This window comes from Monodelphis domestica, chromosome 1 (assembly GCF_027887165.1).
Source record: "Monodelphis domestica isolate mMonDom1 chromosome 1, mMonDom1.pri, whole genome shotgun sequence".
Taxonomy (NCBI): Eukaryota; Metazoa; Chordata; class Mammalia; order Didelphimorphia; family Didelphidae; genus Monodelphis; species Monodelphis domestica.
The window spans coordinates 696,624,631-696,649,374 of record NC_077227.1 but is presented as its reverse complement, the minus strand read 5'-3'; the positions used below and the strand labels follow the sequence as shown (position 1 = coordinate 696,649,374).

The 24,744-nt window shown below is 39.8% G+C and overlaps 1 protein-coding gene across 1 annotated transcript in view; it reads right to left on the bottom strand.

The window, feature by feature from the left end:
• Positions 1 to 379: 379 nt before the first annotated feature.
• SLC7A6 (solute carrier family 7 member 6) overlaps positions 380 to 24,744 on the bottom strand; it is a 30,255-nt gene continuing 5,890 nt past the window's right edge. Inside the window, exons 2-10 of the mRNA XM_001374317.4 lie at positions 20,870 to 21,426; positions 8,512 to 8,637; positions 6,666 to 6,810; positions 5,631 to 5,754; positions 5,230 to 5,333; positions 4,659 to 4,755; positions 3,709 to 3,858; positions 3,218 to 3,401; positions 380 to 2,625 (exon numbers count right to left, since the gene is read on the bottom strand). Coding sequence (XP_001374354.2) covers positions 2,531 to 2,625; positions 3,218 to 3,401; positions 3,709 to 3,858; positions 4,659 to 4,755; positions 5,230 to 5,333; positions 5,631 to 5,754; positions 6,666 to 6,810; positions 8,512 to 8,637; positions 20,870 to 21,389 — 1,545 coding nt within the window. The 5' untranslated portion in view covers positions 21,390 to 21,426 and the 3' untranslated portion in view covers positions 380 to 2,530. The remainder of the gene's footprint in view (positions 2,626 to 3,217; positions 3,402 to 3,708; positions 3,859 to 4,658; positions 4,756 to 5,229; positions 5,334 to 5,630; positions 5,755 to 6,665; positions 6,811 to 8,511; positions 8,638 to 20,869; positions 21,427 to 24,744) is intronic.

Here is a 24,744-nt window from a genome sequence, read left to right as displayed (position 1 = left end):
CCTACAGCACACACCTCACTTAAAATACTTGACAATGACAGGTTAGTGTGGAGACTGTACCCTGCTAGCACCTGAGACTATACTCAAAGCCTCCTAGCATGAACCCTAAGTTTGAGAGAAAGTGGCAGAAGCAGCCCCACTGGCGGAAGGTCTGCCTCCATGCATCCACGCAGGAAGAGACTTATTAGTCTGGGACTAGGTTTGTTTTCTCCTCTGAATGGTATGCCTACTGGAACTAGGGATGACCTGAAAACAAGCTGCTGGCTTTGGTTCCTATGAACTTCCCAAGAGGCTTATTTTGCAAAGATTGTTTATGCAAGATATTCCCACCCAAATCACTGTTGCCAATGCAAGTGCAGTGTAGAAAAAACAGGCTGAATCCATTCTCATATTCATTCTTTATTGATTCTGAGGCCAAAAGACAAGGATCTACACAAAATAGTGAGGTATTATTATCCCTGATCACCTCTGGCCCCTGGGATGAGCACTGCCTGGCCTGCAGGGCAGGAACACTCTGTCCAGCACTGGACAGTACTGTAATTAAATGCAACCAAGTTGCACACAAAGGAACACACATCAGGCAAAGACATACCACCATCACCCACGCCTCTGGACTTAGGAATCACTACATGCGCTAAGACTATCTTTTCTCCCTTTCTCCCCTGCACACCACACCATTTAGTGTCTGCTTCAAGGCTCTCAACAAGAAGCTTGGATAGACTCCAAGAAATAAATGCACAGGAGAAGGCTTCTTTTACACCAAAAAAAAGTCTCAGGTTTCTAGCTCTAAAGCTTGGGAAGAAGTTCTGAAGGACTTTAGTAAAAGGTCTTTACTGTCCTGAAAGGTGATTCATCTCCTCCCATAGAAGTCATATCTTCAAAAAAAAAAAAAAAACACAACTACACGAACAATCAAATCTCAGTCCAACCAAACTTTGAGGGAAAGTTCCCTCCTGTAGCCTAACCAACTCCCAAGAGTCGGGATAAGCAAGGAGAGAGGGTGTGTGCCACATGGAACACACATTGAGGCAATAGGGCTTGTGAGGTATATTAACCCTGGCAATCTAGCCATGGGGCCAATATGAGAATGCCAGTGGGAGTTCCAAAACTAAAGTTTTCAGAAAACTAAAATGACTATCACTTAACACATCAGCATGATGTGTGCATGTGTGTGAAAAAGGGTCTGACTACTAGATGTCTTTATCAAAAAAGAACTGGGAAATTTATGACTCAGGGTTCAATTTACACTTTTCTTTTTCAAGGTTAAATACATTTGTTTTCAACAAGTAGCAGTAAATATGTCTGAATCGCCACTCCAGGGCCGTTAATCAACCCACACCTTCATGTGCTAATGTCTAAAACAAAGACATAGGGCCTCATTGATGTGAACTAAGGGACATCTCTTCACAAAAGGAGTATGAACCCTCACTCATAAATTTGATCATCTTTTTTTCCCTGCGAAGACGTTAGCCAGAGCTTATTAACAGATATACAATGTGAACATAAGAACACTTGCATGTGTACAAAAACATTCTGAGTCGAGGAGAGTGAGAAATTTGACCACTGAACTTTACTCAACAATTGAAACCACCACCAGTTGGTACATTCTGACCCATCAGAAGTCTCTACCTACAGCAGAAACTAAAAAAGCCAAAGGGAATCTGTTGAGATAACTGGGAAATTATAAACATGCCCAGTCTATCAGTACCTCTGAACAGAGGAATGCCTGATGTTTCAATCCAAGGCCAATTATTTTGGATAAATAATCTCAATTTTTAAAAAAGGCACATAACCCTCTCTTCCTAGAAAGGCAGGAAGTATAACCCAGAGTCCTTAAAAGAAACAGATCACATTTTCAATCTTCTCAATCAAATTTGGATTTGGTCAGAGGAATGCTATTTTAAAATCTAGAATCCTTCCCCACTCCACCTTCTCTCTTCATTCTCCACCACTGAGGACAGTGCCCAAAACTTGCAGACCATTAATAGGGAGATTTGACTTAGATTGACTATTAATGGGCTCTAAGTTTAGGGGTAACGCTGAGGGCAAGAGTTTGGGGGGAGGGGAGAATGTGGAATAGGTTGAGTTCTAGATTTTAAAATCACTTTCCTCTGACCAAATTCAAATTTTTGGCTTAAGAAATTGAAGATGTGACAGACTAGCTTATTACTGTCTGGCTCCAGGAATGAAGGTTATATGCTCTTTCTAAAATCAAAGTTTCTATCTCCTCACTGACATGCCCTCTCTACAAGCTTTTCATTCCAGTTATGGTATCCCCCTCATTGATGCTTTTCCTTTACCAATGTTCCACAGACTCTCCCATAAGCCTGCCAGATATTGGCACAAGAGTCTGGATTTTTCATTCCAGAAGAAGGCTGCCATGTGGGGAAACCAAGTTCCAGACTTAATGAAGACTCATCCCCATCCTCAGGAGGTTCTGCAATCCTATTTCCCGGATATAAGTCACTCAGGCTTTGGTGACCCATGTGCAGCTGGCTTTCCTGGCCTTCGGGAAAGAAGCCTCTAGCCTTTAATCAGATTTGCTTTCAATTTTCCCATCTTCGCATAAGTCCAGCTCAGTTAGGACGCAGCGGCAAAGTAGTTGAGTGGCCTTAGTGACAGCAGCTAAAGAGAAAAAGATAAAGACCTCATGCTCCAAAATTAAGACTACTGAATCAGTTCTCCCAAAAACAATTCCAGAGACTCCTCACCTAGATCCCCTGATCAACAGGGCAGTCTGAGTCAAACCTGTGAGATATTCCCATCCCAGTCTTTTTGCTTTAGGGTTTTTTTTGTTTCTTTGGGTGCTTGGTTGGCCCAGTGCCTTCTTGTTCCTCATCATTTTCCACTGCTCTGGATCTTTCCTTCCCCAGCTATCTCCAAACCACCAACAGAAACTCTCTCTCTGTCCTCTCCCTAGAAGGTCCTTGCTAACTGTGCCTTTCTAAATAATAACCAACTAATATGAAAAAACTAGCCCAGGTCTATGTTCCTCCTGGGACCTTTAATAAAGAGGTCTTTTGGAGGTTTCAACCTAAAGCAATGACTAAGTAGGAATTTCAGAAACCCTGGTAGACAAGCTTGTTGTATGCCTCACATAATGACTGGCTAAGTCACTCTAGCACCTGCTTCCATGTTGGGCCAGCCCCAGAATTCCCTTTCCCTATCTCCTACCTCAGCCATCATTATACATGCCCAAAGCAAGAGAGATACTCACCCACAATCTTCCCAATGAAGAGTGGTTTCTTGGATGCAGGCAAGTAGATACCCACAAAGTAGACTGGGATCCCAGAAAAAGCAATTCCAATGCCAATTAGGGAGTTAAGGGTGTCACTGTAAAGGGGTACAACTAACAGGAAAACAGAGCATGCGCAGAAAACAATAGGGAAAAACAGGCTCAGCTGGAAAAGAAAGGAGAATTTTTGAATGAAGAAGGTGAATATTAAATACTTGGACCTAAGGATCATAAATGATCCAATGTGTAGGGTCTATCACACATTCCAGTATCACTACCCTGAAATATGAGGATCTTTGCCTCCAGCCCATGAGCAGCAATTCTTACATTAAGACAACCCAGAATGTACAGTGACTAGAGTAACTGTTAATGGGACCCAAGTCCTTGGGTTATAGAAGCCTCTTGGAACAAACAACCCCAATTCCCTCTCCTCCATCTCCAACCTTTTCCTCAGCTAACAGGAATAACCTTACCTTAAGAGGTCGAGGCCTCTCTGGTTCCTTCCACCGGAGGTAAAGTTGCCCTACAACTGATAAGCCCACAAAGAACCAGTAACTGAAGCTAAAGTAGTTGATGAGCAGGAAGACATCCTTCACAATGAGGTAGATGATGGTCATGGTGCACTGTGAAGAAAAAAGGTTTCATGTTGACTGGGGAAAGCCTTAATAGGAGATCTTGATAGGACATCCACTATTTAACACCTTAAAATATATAACATCTGTATAGTGCTTTATGGCTATAAAACACTTGCATCTTTCACATCAATTCTCCAATCTGAGCCTCTACCACAACCTCATGAGAGTAAATAGGTCAGTTTTTATTTATTCTTATACTCTAATAGCAACTGACATTTGTATATCACTTTGATGGTTTACAGTCCATTTGCCTCACAATCACTTTTTGAAGTGGACATTACAATTTTCACCCCCCATTTTTCAGATGGGGTTTATGGGTTAGTTGCAAATAGTAGCATGAATAATTAGTGGTGGTATCAGGACTAGAACCTAAGTGTCCTGACTCCTAGGAATGTTCTCCACTCCACCCCACTGCCCAAGGTGTCCCATTCTCTATTCTATTTGGCATTTCCCCCACATTCCCTTATAGTTCCATCCTCTCCACACATCTTATTGTTCTAAGATTCCTGCTCCTTTATCCTCATTGCAACTACTTTAATAAAATGTAGCTAACTCTTTCCTTTCTGGAACACAATCAGGGCTGCTGCTCCAACCATATATTCTCAGCCACCCTAATGCCCCTGACACCAACCCTTTCAAATCACTACTGAACCATGGTTCAGGACCATGTCTCTATCACTCCCAGAAAGCAACTAGTGTAGTGACCAGGCTCCAAACCTTTCCTCCCCACATTACCCCTTTCTCTTCTGATACCCCTTCCCTTTCCCTTCTAGGGCATAAGAGCTCACATTGAAAAGCAAAGCAGGAACAGGTGTGAAGCGTTCAATGTGAATCATGGATAGAAGATAGGGGAGATGACCTTCTCGAGAGCCCACAAAGAACAACCTAGAATGAATAAGACTTCAGATTAAGTAGTATTCACCTACATCCAATACTCATTCAGCCCTGAAACATTTGTAACACACACACATACACTCTCTCTCTCTCTCTCTCTCGTTCTCTCTCTCACAACATTATCCAAATCTTAATCCTTATATAAAGGGTGACCAGGCTCCCAAAATGGAGGAAAGCTATATTAATCTGGGCAAATGGTTGGTCAGAGTTCTGGTTCAAAGCCTGCTTTGCTTAGCCCCAGAAATAACTATTGTAATGGTGCTTACTCATATCAATAGCCTTGTCTTCAGTCAGAAGGAAAGCCAACTATAAGAAAACAATTGCTACTTTTACCATATACAGTCCTAGGACAAGGGACAAGGACAATACAGAGGGACAAGGACTTTAAAGGTCACTTCACAGGTTAGTAATTAGCCTGTAATTAATACAAATGAAAAATAAACAAGGGAGCATGAGTCATTTTACCTTGATGAAGCAAAGATCGATGCGTTGAGGCCCCCAAAGCAGGAAAAAGCAACAGCAATAGGAATTGTCCAGCTAAAAATGCCAAACACCTTGTCAGCAAATGTCTGTTAAGTGAAGAAAAGAAATGACATTAAAACAAAGAGCAGAGCAAAAGGGCATCTCACTAACAACTGAAGTGAGATAAGCATCACATAGCCTATGCTACAGGCTGATCTCTGCTCCTAGACTGGATGATGGCTTGTACAGCACAATTCATTGTCCCAAGAACAAAGCTCAGACTTATTCTGTTTGTGGATAGCCCGACCTTCAGGGGAAGGAAGAGTATAGTGGAAAGGAATGAATTTTGTAACACTATTCTCATGACAGTCTCAGAATACAAACAGGACTAGGGCCAGGCTCACCACAGCCACAGCATCACTCCCCAGCACAGCTGAGATATCCAACACCGTATAGTAGGCCACATTTGTCAAGATATAGATGAGTGTCACAATAGGCATAGAAATTGCAATAGCCAGAGGTAAGTTCCTGTTGAGAAAAATATCAGAGATCATTAAGATCCTGAAGTTCCTTCCTTCAGGCTAACAGCATTAACTGAGTCCCCTTCTGGAAGAGCATTATATGAGATTCAAAAATGCAACTATACTAGTCCTTGCAGCCTAATGAATCTCCTTAACAAGGTCTTTTAACAGCATCTTTTAATTCCACAACCAGGTGAGATATCAGTCAAACAATCTTTGGAGATTATTTAGTCTGGTTTCATTTTACAGATAAGGGAAGTGAGGATTAAATAACTTGCCCAAATTCATATAGGTACTAAATGAAGAATCAGGAGTCAAACCCAAATCCTCTGACCCCAAAATCCACTCTACCATGCTATCTCCCTCAAACTATTCACTTGTTTTCTTTAAAGCCATCATAAGACCATCATTTCAAGTCTGTAAATCAGTGAAAAAAAATGTGTCTGAAGAACAAAGTCTTCACAGAAGGGTTAGACAAGAAACCTAGCTAGTGTACATGGCAGCCATGGTCCCTTTTAGAGCTCCTAGCCCAGGGCTGGGTCAGGAATACATGGTCAAACTGGTTCAGACTTCTTTTCAGGATATAAGATCCAGGATTTGGATTTGACTACCAAGGCCACATTTCCTGTAGGTAGGACACTAGCACTCTAGTAGAATGTATTTGACAAGGCAAAGTCATGACCTTCCCTTTCGGCTAACTCTCCCCTCCTTTCCCTCCGTCCTCCTCCGCTCAAAGCAATAGAAGGTAAGAGGAAGAGGATGGAAAATGAAGAAGGGAGAGAAAAGGCATAAGTAAAGGGTGTGGAAGTGGCGGGGGGGGGGGGAATATAGGAAAAGAGAATTACTTTAAAGGACCCACCACCAATGGGATTTCCAATATAAATTAGTCTGATAATGACAATAAGATCTCAACTTTACCTTTCCGGGTTTTTGATTTCCTCTGTTACAAAATTAAGGGTGTCCCAACCTGAGTAAGAGAAGAGGGCAGAATACAGGGCGAGAGAGAGGTTTCCCATATTCCAGGAAGAGCCCTGAAATGCATCCTTAAAATGCTGAGAATGTCCTGCAAGAAAGAGGGGAAGGGGAAAGAGAAGAAAAACAGCAGAAATAGCAAAATAGAAACACAGAATGAAAGAGAAGCAGGAAGAAGGATAAGAAAATGGGAGGTGGGGTGCAGAGAAAAGGGGAAGAGAAAAAGAATGAACAGTTTTAGTGCAAACAAAACCAGACCTTCTGCCCCACTCACCTCAGACCACAGAACATTGAGGGCTCTCTCAACTAAAACAAAGAAGCCTCAGAAAAATAAAGGCATTTCTCTTTATACCTTTTTTATAACATCCTTTTAAAACCTCAATTACCATTTCCTGACAAAAACCCACAATAATTCTATCTACCCGCTTTCTTAACACTGAGTACACAAGGTTTCTCTTTAGATATCTGAAGAACAATTTTTACCATAACCAGCACTATCTCTTAACATCATTAACTTTAGCTTGGAAACAGCAGTTTGTCTAAAGAAGTTTATCCAGCCCATGAGTAAGATGCCCACTCCTCTGCTTTTTTCAGTTGTAATTGTCCTATGTTAAGAAATCACAGGCAGTACTAACCACAAAGCCTCCCTATCTTTCCCTACAGCCTAAACTAGCACTAAGATAATCATCAGAGCTGAAAAAGCTGCCCTCCAATCACCACCCTCCTTCCTTTGATCTTACTGAGAGGAACAGCACATGCTGGGGCACACATAGATTTTCTCCCCAACTTGGGGAAACAATGGGCCCAGTTAAGTCTGTATTCAGTATCTGGTGGGCCCAGTTAACTCTGTTCAATATCTGATGGACCCAATAATATAGAGCCCTTGGGGCAGGGATAGCTATGAACATATTAGGGAATAACATACTAATGCCAGCCTATATAGTTATCCTACCCAACGGGCCAACACAGATAGACATAAGCTAGAAGAAACTTTCTTTTTTACATTTTACACATAAAGAAATAAGGCCCAGAGGTTAGATATCTTGGACAAGAACTAGGGATCAAAAACAGGTTCTTTCAAATTACCAAAACCATTAATCCTTCCAATAAATTGTATTGCCTCATGGACCTACAAATAAAAAGCCCTATAAAATCATGGTTAGCCTCCCACACCAAGTATAGCCTCCCTTGGATCTCATGGCTTTGGCAATGCTTCCTCAGAGCACAGGGTTCTGCTTCCAAACATGCTATAACAATAGCTGGTATCCATGAAATTTAGATAAGATCAAGAAATAGAACAGGACTGATTCTAGATAAAGGGGGAAGAAGAATGTTGAGATGTAGCTGGTCTGCTGATAGAAGCCAGACTAGAGAAGGACAGGATTAGATAAAGGCTATAAAACTGCTTCCCTACTCTACTCCCCATACCCAACTCCAGCAAAGCATTCTCCACTGAGCCCTATAGCAATTGCCATATGACTCATCTCCCAACATAGCTCTGGGTAAGACAGTGTCCAACTCTTGTCTGTGAAGAATGAATAGCTCTGCAGGAGAAAGGGGCACAATCTCATACCCAATTGACTTTGGCTAGCCTATCAAAGAACCCAGTATCTTGCAGATCCCTAAAAGTATGCTCCAAGGAGAGGAGGAGACTCAAAAATTAGATAACATGAAATAGTCTCTCTCTCATCACTGAGATGAAACAGGTGAACCCGAGTCTCCTCACATATGCCAGAGAAGCCAGCAGGATAGCTAAACTTAACATCCTCTCTCCCTCCCAGAACCAACTTACCCTGGCACAGTTTTATAATGCCTGTGATGATGATAGCAATAAGGGCAAGAACCTTGGCATAGGTGAACACATCCTGCACACGCGTGCCCCACTTCACATATGCACAGTTCACAAATGTCAGCAGACCTAGGAGAGAAAACCCCCATGGGCCAGCAGGTCACAGGCAGGCTTGGACAGAAAATTCCTGCCCCCTCCATGCCAATAGCCACCAGTAATATTCCATTTCTGTCTCTAACTACTACTTAGGGACATAGTAATACATGTCATACTCGGGATTTAGAATTAATACTAGATCAGTGACCAGAAGTCACTGGATAATTGGGTCAATGAAATGAAGCCACCCCCACACCCAGGGCTGAAAAAACCTGTGAAGACTACACCAGCACTTGCCCTTCACCTAAGAAACACGGGCATATAGCCATATATAACCCTTCCCAAAACTACAGAATTCCCTCTATTAAATAACTCTCATTACCTGCCCATTTCCCACTTCAAATAATGTTTCTCAACTACCCTCCTCTACCAGGAAAGGTCTCAGATGGGTAGGAAGTTAATGGCCAAATTAAGGGACAACTAATGTAAGATGCTGGGTCTGGCAGATTCCTGGGACACCTGCCCATCTCCCTCCCTTCCCAGAATGACCCTACCCAACTTCAACGTAATCCAACCTTCCATCCTACTAACCTGAGAAGTCCATCCATGAAGCAAGTGGATGGAGTTCACTGGGGAAGGGGACAGAAGGGAAGAAGACTAGCTGAACTTGAGGAGAGGGTAGTGATCCAAGAATCAGATACAGGTACCTACCAGACTGTCTTCTACATAGCAAGAATTATTTGCTGATTTAATGACAACCTCAACAACACTTAGATAAATGTAACCCCTTCTTCCCCTTTCCCCATCCTACTGAATTTTACACAAGTCCTCTTCCATCACTACATACTTCTTTGAGCCTCAGTTTATTCATCTGCAAAATAAAGAGGAAGGTGAACTAAAATGACCCCTAAAGTCCCTTCTAGCTCTAAATCTATAAACTCTGTAACTTTTGAGAAACATGAGGAAAGGGATTTGGCTTTAATTTTCCCCTCGCTTAACCTCAGGACCTCTGGTTTTCAAAACAATTCTGACTCACTGAAACCATAATACACCTGCATTGAACAAGAATTAAAATTGGGTACCATCTTCGGGGTCCTTGCATTTCTTCCCTTTCTTTCCTATAATTAACAAGTTGTGCCATAAGCAAGGAAAAAAGGACCAGGGCATTAGAAGACATGCCATTTACTACAAACTGGTTTTTGTGATCTTTTTATCTCCCACACCCAACTCTCAAAGTTACCTTTTCTCAATAAACCTGAAAAGCTACTACAAAATATCCTGGTTCAATCCTCTCTTTCCAGACTTTTCCCTCAGTTCTTCTAATGCCAGCATCCTCAGTGTCCATACACACCATGCTCATTCCTCCATCAGAATAGTCATCCTTCATCTTCCTCAGATATCCGGAAGTCTTTCTCAACTGCACAAGCTCATTAATATCTCCTTTTATTACATTTTTCATCTGCACTAGACAGATTAATATTTGATTTCCTACCTAAGTCTTTCTCTGGCCTCATGTTGTTCTCTGCCTTATATTGCTCCTCAATCAGCTCACGAACACTTATCATCTTTTCTGCTTGTCAATTTTATACAGTGCTAGACATTAAGAAGGCTCAATAATTACTTTGTTAATTGAACCAAATTTAAGTATTCCCTTTTTCCTTCAAAGCAACTACAGTTAGAACTTTAATCTCTAATTTCCCAGGTAGCAGGGGATATAAAAACACCTTCTGTCAGAAAGCCAACTCTTCCTCCAAGTCATATGGCCAGAGATCTCCAGACGGGCTCATGGACTTTAACAAACCAGGAGCTAAGTCAACCTCTTAGGAATACATCAAAGGCTTCACTTCATTAAAGGCAAGACAAAAACAAAGGTTTAACAAGTGATTAGACAATGGGTGGGGCAAGAATAAGAGAGTAGAGAGAGGATCCAAAAGAAAATATGTTAGCTACCAGAAGGTCAAGAAACTGTTGCAGCTGGTAATTATGACTATATATGTTAGAATTAAGACTAGTGAGTATAAGGATTAACTAACCCAAGGACAGATGAAGACCAAAACACTGATATGCTGTAAGCAAGCAAAAGTTCTGACCTAAACCCACCTCCTTATCAATCCATCAATTCTTGATAGCCACACCTCTGACTTCCCTTCCCCCTTATAATCCAGTACTTTCCCCCCTCTCCAACCTCTAGTAAGACTCTGAATCAATAATAAGCATTTATTAAGCACCTACTATGTTAAGGTATTATGCAAGGCTCAGAATACAAGGACAAAAATGACAGTCCTCTTTCTCAAAGAGCTTGTATTCTTACTGGAGGAAACAACATGTATATGTATATTGTATGTGTATGTGTATAAGAACAATAATTACAAGGTAGATTAGGGAAAAAGAGCAATAATAGTTGGGGTGGGGAGGCAGTAAGAAAAAGGATCAGGAAAGACTTCAAGTAGAAGGTAGTGTTTGAGCTGAGGCAAAAAGTAAAAGAGGAGGTAAATTCCAGGCATGGGAGATGGTCCACACAAAGACCTGGACTCAGGACATGGAATGTCATGTGCAAAGACCATCAGGAAGGCCAGTTTAGCTATATTTTAGTGTGGGAAGGGGAGTAATGTATACTTAGTCTAGAAATGAAGTTTGGGAGCAGGTGGTGAAGGGCTTAAAAAGTCAAGCAGGAGTTTCCATATTGGTTCTCATAGGCATTAGGGAAGTCACTAGAGATAACTGAATAGGGGAGTGACATGTTCACTTACAAGAAATTCCCTTTTGTAACTATGTAAAGGATGCATAAGAGCAGAGATCTGAAATAAGGAGATCAATTCTAGAGGCCACAGTAAGAAAAGTGACAAGGACCTAGACTAGTGATGGCGAACCTATGGCATAGGTGCCAGATGGCACACAGAGCACACTCACAGAACCCTCCCACCCAGGGTTCATTGCAGAGCTGCTCCCTCCCCCTCTCCACTGTGCCTGATGACATTGTTTCACATCCGCAGTTCCTCTGCCCAGGAGCCCAATGGGAATGCACAGGGGAAAAGGTGGGCAGCTCACAGGTGGCAGAGCTAGAGGGGAGCACAGCGCTCAGGCCACTTCCCTCTCCCTCTCTATACTCACTGAGAATCTTCCTCACTTCGCTTGCCCCTCTACCCAGCAGCCCAATTGTACCACTTTCTCCCTCTCCTATGTGGGGCAAAGGGGGGGGGTGCACTCACACTCAATGGTGGAGAGGGGCACAGCACTCAGTTGGGGGGGCAGCACTCCATCTCTAAAAAGTTCACCATCACTGACCTAGACTAAGTGGTGGCTATCTCAAGAGTGATGAAGGGATAAATGTGAGAGGTGTTGTGGAGATAGAAAGGAAGATCTGGTAACTGATTAAAGGGGAGTTATTTGCAAAGAGTGTTGCTGAAAAGAACTCTGAAGTTACAAGCCAGAGAAAACAGAAGACTGGTCTTGCCTTTTACAGAAATAAGAAGGTTAAGAGAACTTGGCTAGGTTTGGAGGGAAGTAAAATGTGTTTGTCTTGGACCAAGATGAGTCTGAGATGTTTATGGAATATCTAATTTGAAATGTGCACTAAGCATAGTAATACAGGACTGATTAGAGATAAATATGCAGATCTGAGATAATGCAAAGATAATAATTAAATCCATGTGAATTGAGGAGATCATCAAGAGTATAGGCTAAGATAAGTTTTGGGGTACACTCATGATTAGAGTATATGATACAAATAGTAGAACCATGGAAGAACTACCATGAAAACCCAGAGGAGAGAAAGACTATTCAGAAGAGAATGGTCAGCAGTGTGAAATAAAACAGAGGTCAATAAGAATGAAAGACAAGACCATAGGATTTGGCAATTCAGAGACTAGAAATTGGAATGGGCAGTTTCAGTTAATGATGAAAAGAGAAGTCAGACTGAAAAGGGTTGAGAAGAGAAAACAAAAATAATGGCTAAAATATGGCTTTTTTCTGAGCATTGTTTTCTGAGAACTTCTGTCCCCTTACCCCAGACAAGGGAGGGAAGAAGTGCTTCCATTGGGCTGCTGGGCAGAGACATGGGTGAAGTGGAAAAAATTTCCAGATAAGGTGGAGAGGGGGAAGGGAGCAGTCCTCTCTGGTACATGGGCCAAGGGTTCACCAACATGGGCCTAGAAGATGGGAAGGAGAATAACTGAGGGAGCACTCAGCTAGAAAAGACAGGAGGGAACTGGATGAAGTGTACATGTAGTACTGAAGAAGGCACTGAAAAAAGGGCCACCTTATCAGAAAATAAAAAAAAAAAAGAAATAGAAAAGGATGATGGCAAGGGATTGTGATAAACAGAGAGAATGAGAACTAAATTTCAATGTTCAGTATCCTCAGCTGGGAGAGGAAGCAGCAAAGAGGGAAAGGAAAAGATAAGTGGAATAGAAAGGCTGGTTTTCCTAACTGCAGTACATACAAATTTGTAGTGAACCTAGCCAGCAGAGTTGACAAGTCAAGTGAAGAAGCATTTATTAAACTCTTACAATTTGCATCTTCCTCCAGAATGCCAAGAAGGAAAATGGTGAGAGTAATATAAGATTGGGGTTCAGCAAGGACTTAGTCAAAAAATAAAAGTAAAATAATTTGCAATTTTAAAAAATTAAACAAAAAGAGTAGAGACAGCAGTGTGCAGTTAAACTATAAAATCAAAATTAGTAAGTGAGGAAAAGTGAAGTCAGAGCAGAAGTAATAGAAGGGCAGAGGAACTAAAAGTCACAAAAAAGGGCAAGGAATAATTTAGGAGGAGTAAAGTATAGATAGAGATAAAATGATATGGAAAGTTAAGATCAGATAAAAGAATGTCAAGTCACTTAAGTAAAGTCCATTGTTCCTTCTCTTCTATATATGGCAAGAATTTTTGTTAAATCTTTGGTTGCAAAGCTATTGCTTTCAGAAGAGCCTTCCTGCATCTATATCCCTAAAGAGACTCCAAACCAATTGCTTAAAATGGCACAACCTCGTAAATATCTTGAATATCCCCGGTCTAGCCCTAGTCAATCAGTCAATGAGCAATTAGTAAGTGCTTTTTGTGTCAGAAACTGAGCCACAAGTGCTGGGGATACAATGAAATAGTCCCCAACTCTGGTCATATTACATTAAAACTATATTAAAGGGTTCCCCTGAATAACAGTCCATGAAGATAGATTCCAAAGCAAAGAAGCCATTGGGGTCAGTTGCACCAGAAAGCCCTGAAGTACTTTTTTCAAACCTTCCAATCTTCTTTCCTTCCTGAGTTTTCTTAACTAATATTCCACATTCATCTCCTTCTGATTTGAGCCAGGGCTTTCAAATAGGATGTTCAACTTTCAGGTCAATGCATTTCCAAAATACTTATTGAACAAGAAATAATCATAATAATAACCACTGATATTTTTATAGCATATTAAAATCTGCAAAATATCTTATATATATGAATTCATTTGAAGCCTAGGACAGCCTAGTGAAATTAATGCTATTTTTAATCTCCAATTTGAAAGAAGAGAAAATTGAGGTAAAAATCTATCCAAGTTACACAATTGTCCTGATATCAATTTACTGCCCCACAAAGGGAATGAACAGATCTACAAAGCAGGTGCTTAATTTCAGCAGTTTGTTTTTGGTAGGTTTTATTTTTTTAATTAGTGTTCAGTAGCCTTTTCCTCAAGTCCCGAGCATAAGGGATATGTAGAACAGCATCAGGGCTGGGGTCCCTAATTTTATGAAGAAGCTTAATGCCCCCAGGCTGAAGTGGGAGTCTTAGAGATGATCTAGTGTTCACTAAGAGAAATGGAGAATGAAGAATTCCTCTGGAATGAGACCTCCCAATACCAACTTCTAAAGAAGAATTGAGGGCAGGAGAGGTCTGTGAGGAAGCTCTAAAGTCTTCCCTTATAAAGCTACATCTAAATCTCCTTCAAACTCCCTGTGGTAAGAAATCAATGGTCTGTCTAATGTCACAGTCATATCTATAGCTTCTTCTCAACACACCTCAAAACCAAAAGAAATAGAAGTTTTTAACAATTCTTCCTCCCATATCCCCTAAACATATACTAACTTGAGTGTCACTGGTGAACAGATCATAGAAATGAAGAATACATGGAAATAGCACAGGTAGGTAATAGCACAGGTAGGTCCTAAAGGAAAGACTGAGAAAAGTCTCCCTGTGAGGCTACTTAAAAACACACACACACACACACACACACACACACACACACACTGCAGTGAAATCAAGTACTTTTAAGAAAGTGGAGATCTAAGTACCTCCCAGCACCAAAGCACCAAGAAAAGAATGGCTCTTCCCCAACTGATAAAGTCTCAGGATACAAATAGGCAGTTTCCAGAAAAAGAAATCAAAGCTATCAATAGTCACGCAAAAAATGTTCTAAATAACCATTATTTAGAGAACTGCAAATTAAAAAAACTCTGAGATACCACCCTCTATCTGACTGGCTAACATGATAAAAAAAGAAAAATTATTGCTAGAAGGGTTGTGGGAAAAAAGTAGGGATACTATGCACTATTAGTAGAACCGAACTGATCCAATCATTCTGGACAGTAATAATTTGGAACTATGCCCAAAGGCCTATAAAATTGTTCATATCCTTTGACCCAGAAATACCACTACCAAATTCATATCCCAACTAAAATCAAAGGGAAAAGGACCTATGTGTACAAAAATATTTATAGCAGCTTTTTAAATGGAACAAAGAATTAGAAATTATGGGGATCCTATCAATTGTGGAATGGCTGAACAAGCTCTGGTATGATTGCGATGGTATATTGTGCTATAAGAATTGACAAGGAGGGTGTGGTTTTGGAAAAACCGAGGAAGACCTAGGTGAATAAGAATTGATGCACAGAGAAATGAGCACACCTAGAAGAACACTGCACCTAGTCACAGCAATATTGTAAAAATAATCAAGTATGAAAAGATTTAGCCATTTTGACCAAGCCAATGATCCAAGAAAATTGCAAAGGACCTAGGATGAAAAATGCTATCTACCTCCAGGGAGAGAACTGAACTCTCAGTACAAATTGAAGTATACTTTTTTTCACTGTTTCTATTTTTCTTGCTTTTTTTGCAATCTGATTAATATGGAAATATATTCTGGATGAACTCTCATGTAAAATAAGTGATATAGTGCTTGCCTTCCCAGTAGGTGGAGGAGGGGCTGGAGAGAGGGAGAGAATTTGGAACTCAAAACTTTTTTTTTTAAAGAGAGAATGTTTAAACAAATAATTTTTAAAAGAAAGATTGATTCAAAGGACAAAAAATGGAAAATCTTCAAACAAAGCAATCTCAAAGGGGGACAGTGTTCCCTCCTGTACTAATGAAATACTATTTCTAGTCATATATTACCAAGGAGGTTCTATTTAACTGACTATGGCTACTAAGGGGCTCAAAAACAAGGTAATCCCTTCTCCCCAAGGTTGCCCTAAGGCTAAGACAAGAGGGATAAAACAACAAGGAATCCCAGGACAAGATTGAAGTCACAAAAGTGTTTGTCATAAATCATCATACAGGAAATAGGTCCCAAGAAAATGATTGTCAAGAGATAAAATATTTTAGCTCTTTCTTCTAAATCTCTATCCACAAAATAGTTAACATCTAACCACTAAACTCCACACGGGGGTGGAGTTCTGAAGGGTTAAAGTAAATGATGAATTATGAAGATATTAAAGATATATTCAAAAGCTGACTCTAATGAGCAAAGTGTTCATAGACCAGACTTACGGATATATTTCTAATATTTTACAAGGCTTATAAATACTGAATCCTTCTATTGGTTTGGAAGTAAAATTGCTGGACTTAGAAATTATACTTTCAAAATCTGAAGCAGCAACTGGCAGACAGGCTGAAAAAGGATGCTCTTGAATCTGTAAGGCTTACACTTAACATCTGAAGAAGTTTTGACCAGGGTTCTGGGAAGACAAAAGTTTTTTTCACTAGTCAGTTAGGACTTACAAACTACTCTTCCTGGGCACCTAGCTGTCCAATTGTGTTACTATCTGTTTCTTTATCTTTGTAATTGGACACTAATATTATGTTAAAACCTTTGCTATTTCTTTTGTTCAATGGACACCCTGAAAACCCCCAATGCTGAAAAGGTATAATAAATCAGGTCAGTGGGTACATACTCTTTCACTGACTTGCCTCTCTGATACCATGTGCTGCATCCTTCTCCTCCATGTTCTTTATTTGCCCTATGCATCTCCACTCCTAAACCCCTTCCTATTTGTTTTCCCAGTCTTTGGCTTCCTTCCTAAGTGAAAGAATCCACGCAGTATTTTTGGAGAGGCTGGACCTCTTCAAGCTCAGAACTAAGAACCAGAACGGCTAGAGGGATGATTAAGTAAAAACTTTCCAGTTTGTTCACAGAAACTCCTAAATAAGTCTATGTACCAGACAGGAAGATCTAAGTCTTTCTGAGTCATTGCATCTCTTGCAGTCATCCTGGTAACTTCTAAAACTTATGCTATGATATAAAAAGGAGAGTTCTCCTGGAAAAAATACAACTGAGGAGATCAAATGGCCTCTACCCATCGCAAAGACTATCCAAAGAGTAAACTTAATCTCCTATCATATCTCTATTCAATTGTTGACTAAGGTCACTCAAGTTTATATTCAAACTTACCCTGACAGAAATAAAAGTTCCTAGATCCTGGTAAGTATTTAAGAACAGAGGTTTTCTGTAAATGATGATCATATTCTACAGCATTTTGGTTACAAAGCACTTTCTTCACAACAGATCTTATGGGGTATGTAAAACAAGTACTATTATCCCCAATTGATGGAACCATGCCCAAAAGGATATAAAATTGTACATGTCCTTTGACTCAGTAGCACCACTATGAGTTCTGTATCCCAAAAAGATCAAAGGAAAAGGAAAAGGACCTATCTGTACAAAAATATTTATAGCAGTTCTTTTTGTTGTGGCAAAGAATTAGAAATTGAGGGGATGGCCATCAATTGTAGAATGGCTAAAAAAGCAGTGGTATATTATTGTGATGTAACACTATTGTGGTATAACTATATGGTAACTGGGTGATATCCACTGGTTCATGGGTAAACCATACTGGCACCTTATTAAAGCATGGCTGACAGCAGCATGGAATCAGCATCTGCCTCGGATTTCTAATCCAAGAGAACAGAATGAAAGAAGGACCTTTCGAATGTCATGGTCCCATTGAGTGGACTCACTGAGAGATGGGGAAAGGAGATGATGCTATAGTGAGGTTCCCATGGACAAAAAAAATGTTAGATTTATTTTCACATGGACCATATTTGTTTATGTATCATAGATGGGCATATAATTAAAAGTTTGGTACAATAAACATTTTATTCCCCCCCCCCCAAATGGAGTAAAAATGCTAAATGGAGTAACTAGAAGGTCAAAATGATTCCACAGGACAAGAAAAAATTATCAAAAGACTGAAAATGTAAGGTTATCTTATAACAAAAACAACTGATGTGGAACACAAACAGATTATTAAAGAATCACTGAACACCAGAAAGCCAGGACCAAAAAAAAAGCAAACCTAGACATCAATATTTCAAGAAGTTATAAATGAAAATTAACAAAACCTCTTAGAACCAGAGGAAAAAGTAGAAACAGAAAAAATCCCTTGATCACTTCCTGAAAAACCCCAAAATGAAAACTCTTAGAAACTTTAGAGCCAAAATCCTGAGGCTTTAAGATTAAAGAAAAATAATGCAAACATCCAGAAAGAAAGAACTAAAATACTAAAGAGCCATAGCCATGATTACATGCACTTTAGCAGCTACTAATGTAAAGGAACAGAGGTGTGGAATATGATATCCCAGAAGGCAAAGGAAAATCATGAATACCTTTCCCAGTAAAACTGAGCATAATCCTCTAGAGGTAAAAATGGAACTCTAATAAAATAGAACACTTCCATGCATTCCAAAGAAAAGATGAGAGCTACGTAGAAACTCTGAAGTGCAAACAAAAAAACATAAAAAGGTAAGCATAATTGCACAATCATAAGGAATTAAACAAGTCAACTGTTTATTTTTCTATATGAGTGTTGGAATCAGTTCTTAATGTCTCAGGAGAACCAATTGTTAAACTTTCTCTCTGAGCATTTACACTCCAGAAATTGACTGTGTGGACTAAAAGGAAATGGTGAAAATTATAATAATGCAGATAAAACTTTAAAGTATATCCTGCTTTCAGAGACCTGACATTTAAACACTTAACCAGCATACTCCCACATGTGTTCCCCCTGAAACTTATAATCAGTGGTGCTAGAGGGAGTCCAATTAGACAGAAGGCCTGACAGTGGTTCTTTTATATCTTGGTGATACTAAAAGAAAAATGGCAAGCCAGAAGAAGTGACGGAAAGAGAAAGAAAGGTTAGAGGAAACTATTTCATATAATCAGGGTTCACAAATAGGAGTTTATACACACAAGGAGGAAAAAGTGAGGAGGCAACAGATGAACCTCACTCTATCTGAAATCGTCAAAGAAGCAAATACAAATGTACAGAAATGCATTTCAGTCAAGAGGGAAACAAAGCGTAGAAGAATGGAGAAAAAGAAAAGTTAAGGGAGAGACTGATTAGTCTTAAACAAATCAAATTATAAGAATATACAAAAATATTTTTAGTTGTTTTGGCAACAGCAAAGATTTGGAAACTGGACAGATACCCATTAATAGAAAATAGCTGGACATGTTTTGGTATATAAATGTGATAGAACACTATTGTGTTGCAAGAATTGATGGAGGGAATAGTTTCAGAGAAACTTGGGAAGTTATTGAAATAAGTGAAAGAAGCAGTATCATAAAAATAATTTATATAATGACAATAACACTGCAAAGACAAAGTTAAAAAATTTAGGAACTCTAATCACAATTCCAGAAGAATCATTAGATAAAGTATATTACCCACCTAGTACAAATAGAGAGGTAAAGGACTCAAGAGCAAAGAAAGAATTTTTTTTCAGATCATAGCCAATGTAGAAATTTGACTATATATTTTTCTCTCAATCTCAACTTGGAGTGAAGGATAGAAGGAAGATAAGACTTTTTTACTGATTGAAAATTTTTTAATTTTTTTTTCTCAAAACAAGCAGAAAACCACAAATTGCCATCTATATTTCTGGATATGACCTAAGGCACACTTCTATCTGTTAATCCAATCACAGACCTGAGATTAGATTTCTGGGGCAAAAGGCAATTCCATAGTTTGCCAGATAATCTTGAAGAAAAGGACACATCAGCTGAGCAATGCCAAGTGTTACAATGACCTGGTCACACTTCTAATAGGCCTAGTTTATCCTCACCTCAAAGGCAAATCAATAAATCAACCCCCTTACACCACCAAGGGCAGACATAGTGCTTTAAGGACAGAGCCCTACCACAAAAAAGTCCCATAAACAGCCAATGATAAAAGTAGGGAGCATAAGAATTCTTAGACATAAATATGTTCCTTAGACATACTTATACCTTTCTTTCCCCTTCTTTAAGCATACATCTTACATACTCAGATATGCAAATTCAAAGTTGCTTTTCTGTCTGTCATTTTTAAGCTGCCTATAACCATAGGAGAGTGTGTACTTTCTTAAAAATAATCCATCCCATTTAAGAACAGGGAGTAGTAGACCTATGATTCAGTTAGTATAAAGAACTGAGGTAAGAAAACTCCCTCAACCAATGCAGATCAGCACTCTATCTGCACCTTACAGCTTAGAGCATTGGCCTGGAGGTCCGAGGGGTGAAGGGACATATAGCTAGAAGTGGGTCTTTTTGGCTTTGAGCATAGTTCTCTCCATCCACTACTACACTGAAAAGAGATAAGGAAAGAACTAATTATAATAAAATGTTTCTGGCAGTACCAATCATGAGAATTATACCATTTCTTCATTAAAATTGATTCCTCAGGGCTTGGTGGACTTTCAAAAATTTTCTGGCTAGCCATTGAGAATTTTACACCAGAGATTTCTGACCTCTTGCCAGCCTCACAGCATAAATAGTAATATTCGAAGAGGGCCCCAGGACAGGGGAACTATGCAACTTCCCCATTGAGATTTCATTTGAGACCTATTTACAAAGCCAGAAAGACAGAGATACTAAAGAGGAAAATTTACCTGGGGAAACTGGAGGCGAGGATTTGGGGCAGTGGGAAGCAGGTTCAGAGAAGACCCTTAGCCATCAAAGCAGGAAGGTATGGTCCTATAAACTATCTCCATACAAGACTTTGAAAAACATCATAACTCAGATTTTGGCCCCATACTTACATATACAAGCAGCAGCAAGCAGACGAGAAGCTATATATGGTGGCTCACAAGAGGGAAACACAGGCTGGGCAATGTAGTTAGCAAAGGTGATGGCAATAATGGCCTGGCTGGTGGGCTCAATGATTAGCAGTGAGGTCCACAGACGGATAAAGGCGATGAAGCCTCCAAAGGCTTCCAAAATGTAAGCATAGCTGGCTCCAGACTTGGTGATGGTGGTTCCCAGTTCTGCATAGCAGAGGGCACCAATCACAGAAAAGATACCCCCAATGGCCCATACCACAAGTGACAGCCCATAAGAGGCACTGTGGATCAGGACCCCTTTTGGAGAGACAAAAATCCCTGATCCAATCATATTGCCTATTATAAGGCTAACCCCATTTAACAAAGAGATTTCCTTCTTCAGCTGAAGAGCCTCTTGCCGTCCCTCAGGTGACCCGTTGCTTTCTCCAGCACCAAGGTGGCCCTCTTGGTGGATGGGTCGATATTCAGGTATTCGACTCATATTCTCCCTTTCTTCCATGGTGTGCTGGATTCTTTACAGCTTCAGCAATTGGGACCTGAAACCAAACCAATTCAAATGAATTTGTTGCTGTAAATGGTGCAATTGTAGGTCTGACTGAAAAGGGATCTAGGAAGACTACAGAGTGACTTCTCCCAATTTACCTTCTCCCCCACAGATTCTAACCATACTCCTGCTCAGCATTAAATGAGGAAAACATAAGCAAAATACAAAGCTCCTCATGTCTTTAAGTCCTTAATCTCTGCAACAAGCTTCCCCTGATCCCTGCCAAGAATACCAAAAGTTGGACAAGTCAGATCTATACACACCCACAGAAATTCCATGTAAATTCAAGGTATGATGACACAGAGAACCCTAGGTTTGAGCTTAGGAGTGGAGCTGGTAACAAGTACACTCAGAGCAGCTAGTTCTAGTCAAGTCTGACAAAAGAATTCTAGACTTACAAATCTCAAACTTGCCTACTCCTCTCCAAGTCTATACTGATTGTGAGTGGGAGGAAGGGGGTTCCTCTGGAGTCAAAGGACCTGGGTTCAAATCATCAAATATATAACCTTGGGTAAGCCCCTTAACTTCCCTAGGCTTCATCTGTAAAATATAGAAAGTGATTAAATGCCTTCTAAAGTCTCTAGATCTGACTTATGATCCATCCTAAATCCCTTTCTTCTTTTTTAAAAATTTTATTCTGCACTTAGTAGAAACAAACAAAAAAAAAATCAGTATTTCCATATCTACAGCAAAATACAGTAAGATTGTATATAAAACTGTAAATCTCCATTTCACATGACTTGGTTTTTTTAAGTATATAAAATTCTACACATTACTTTCAAAATCAATACTATGTATTAGTTCTAAGGCAGAAGAATGGTAAGAGATAGACAATGGGGGTTGAGTGACTTGCCCAGGGTCACACAGCTAGGAAGTATCTGAGGCCAGATTTGAACCTAGGATCTCTCATCTCTCTATTTTTCTCTCAATCCACCCATTAAGTCACCCAGCTGGTCCTCCTTGGCATCAGTATTACTAATAACACTTTCTCACCCTTTCAAGCCATCCCCCAAGTCCCAAGAGGAAGGGGGAAATTTTTAACAAATAAGCATAGTCAATCAAAATAAATCCACATTATGCCCATGTCTAAAAATGTTGAATGCTTCACCCTAGGTCCTCTACAGAAATGGCTGGTCATTACACAGATAAGAGTTCACTGGCTTCTGAAGTTGTTTTTCTTTACCGTGTTATCTTTGTATAAATTCTTCTCCTACTTCTGTCACTGCAATTCTGCATCAGTTCATATTACCCAAGATTTTCTGAAATCATCTTTCATCATTTCTTATGGTACAACAATATTCCATTACAATCTATATAACACAGTTCAGTCACATACCACAATTAATGGAGTCTCCCTCCTTAAATTCTAGTTCTTGGCTTTCCTTTTCCTTTTTCCTTTTCATTTCCTCTTCAGGATCTGAAATGTTTTGTGTGTGGCTATTCCCTCTTATGTTTCTTCTTTAAATCTCTCCCCTACTTGAATCTTCTATTCCATTAAAGGTTAAATTCTGCCAAACCCCCACCCCATAGAATTAAAGCTTTGAAGAGTAAGTTACTCTGAGTTGTATGTGAATTCAATATAAATTTGTACCCCTCTTTCTTCTTTGAAAGGAAAGTTGAAAATCCATTTCAGTCTTCTCCGGTCTCAGTACTATGGGAGGCTGCCCTGTGGCAAATGCTTGTCTCTCGACCTACATGACTCCTGGCATCCAAAAGACTGGCCTCTTACCTGATCTGAGGTCATAGCTGTCCAAGCAGAGGAAATGAGAAGGAATGAAGCCACCAGGGTTTTAATTTAAGGGCTGAGGAAGCAGCAAGTCTTTCTGTCTGGGGACTTGCCTAGTGGACTAGCTGGCCCACAATCTCTCAGCTACAAAGCCTCAAACTCAGGCTCAGCCATGTGACTGTCTTTCTCTCTCCAAATCACTTTCATTAATAATTCTAAATTAATATATAGTCTCCAGAGAATTTTAATCCTAACAGTTGTAAGCCTCTCCTCTTAAAATATTACATTCATTTTGAGAAGAAGCTGGCAAGTCTTCTATGATGTCTTCATACTTAAAAACATTTTTTTGTTTGCTTACAGAATTTTTTTTTCTTTGACATGGGCACTCTGGGATTTTCCACTGTGACATTTTTGGACATCCTTTTGGGGTTTCTTCCAGGAAGATATTAATGGATTTGATCTTCATTTTTCCCTGATTCAATGGATCTGGGCAGTTTTCATTTATGATTTCTTAAAATATGGTATATCTAAACCTTTTTTTTTTAAATCACAGGTTTTAACAAGTCCAACAATTTAAAAATATCTCTCCTTGACTGGGTTTTGATGTCAATTGTTTTTATGTCTGCTCTTATATTTTCAATTTTTGTTTTTGTTTTGATGTTTCTTGCTGTCTCACTCATTTGTTTGGTTCATTCTAGTCTAGGAATAGGAATCTATTACTTGGGTAAGGTTTACCACTTTTTCTTCTATTTATTCTCCTAATTCTGTCCTTAAGGCCTTTCTTCCCCTCCCCCCCCAATCTTTTTTCTTCTAGGTAATCATGTAATACTTATGGAAAATTCATTTTTTCACTAAGCCTCTGTCTGAAGTTGTTAGTTATTTTCTTCTTCTTGGCAACTTTTTGGAGGATCTCTGAATTTATAATTTTTTTAATGATAGTCAATGTCATCTCTCCAGCTTTATTTAATTCCTGAACTGGGGCTTTGTGCCAGAGACAGGTCAGACATCTTGCTGGACTTTTGCAGATGGTGGCCAGCTCTGCTTGGTTTCATCCTGGATCCCCTGAGTTCCTGTGTGGATCTCCACCTCCCAGGATTAAGCACCCCCTGGAACTTTGAGATAAGTGCTAGATCTTCCGGGTCTTCTCTGGCATGTCAGAACACACTACTAGAAAATACTGAGCCCTTAAGTGCCTGGGCTATCTATCCTAGGCTTGGTCCTGTCTCACTCTTTAGGTGGCTACTGTTTTCTGGGGCTTCTTCCAGGTTCTGATATTTCCTAAATCTTTCTAGGTGGCAATCACACTTCTTTTGCTGACTCAAGAGTCCTACAAGATAAAATTTTCTCTGGCCCATCTCTTGTTGTTCCACTGTAAGGTTACTACCTTGCTTGCTTGTATCTAGTGTTGGCTTTGCTGACTTTTCTCTATTGCACATGACTTTCTGTGAAGGTTTGGACTGAAAGTTACAGTAGTTTTCATTGGGTTTCTTAATTATTCAGTGTAGTGATAATTTACTTTTTTTTTTAATGGACTAGCAGTTTATATCCATTTAGCCAGTCATCTTGGCCAGAAATCTATACCCT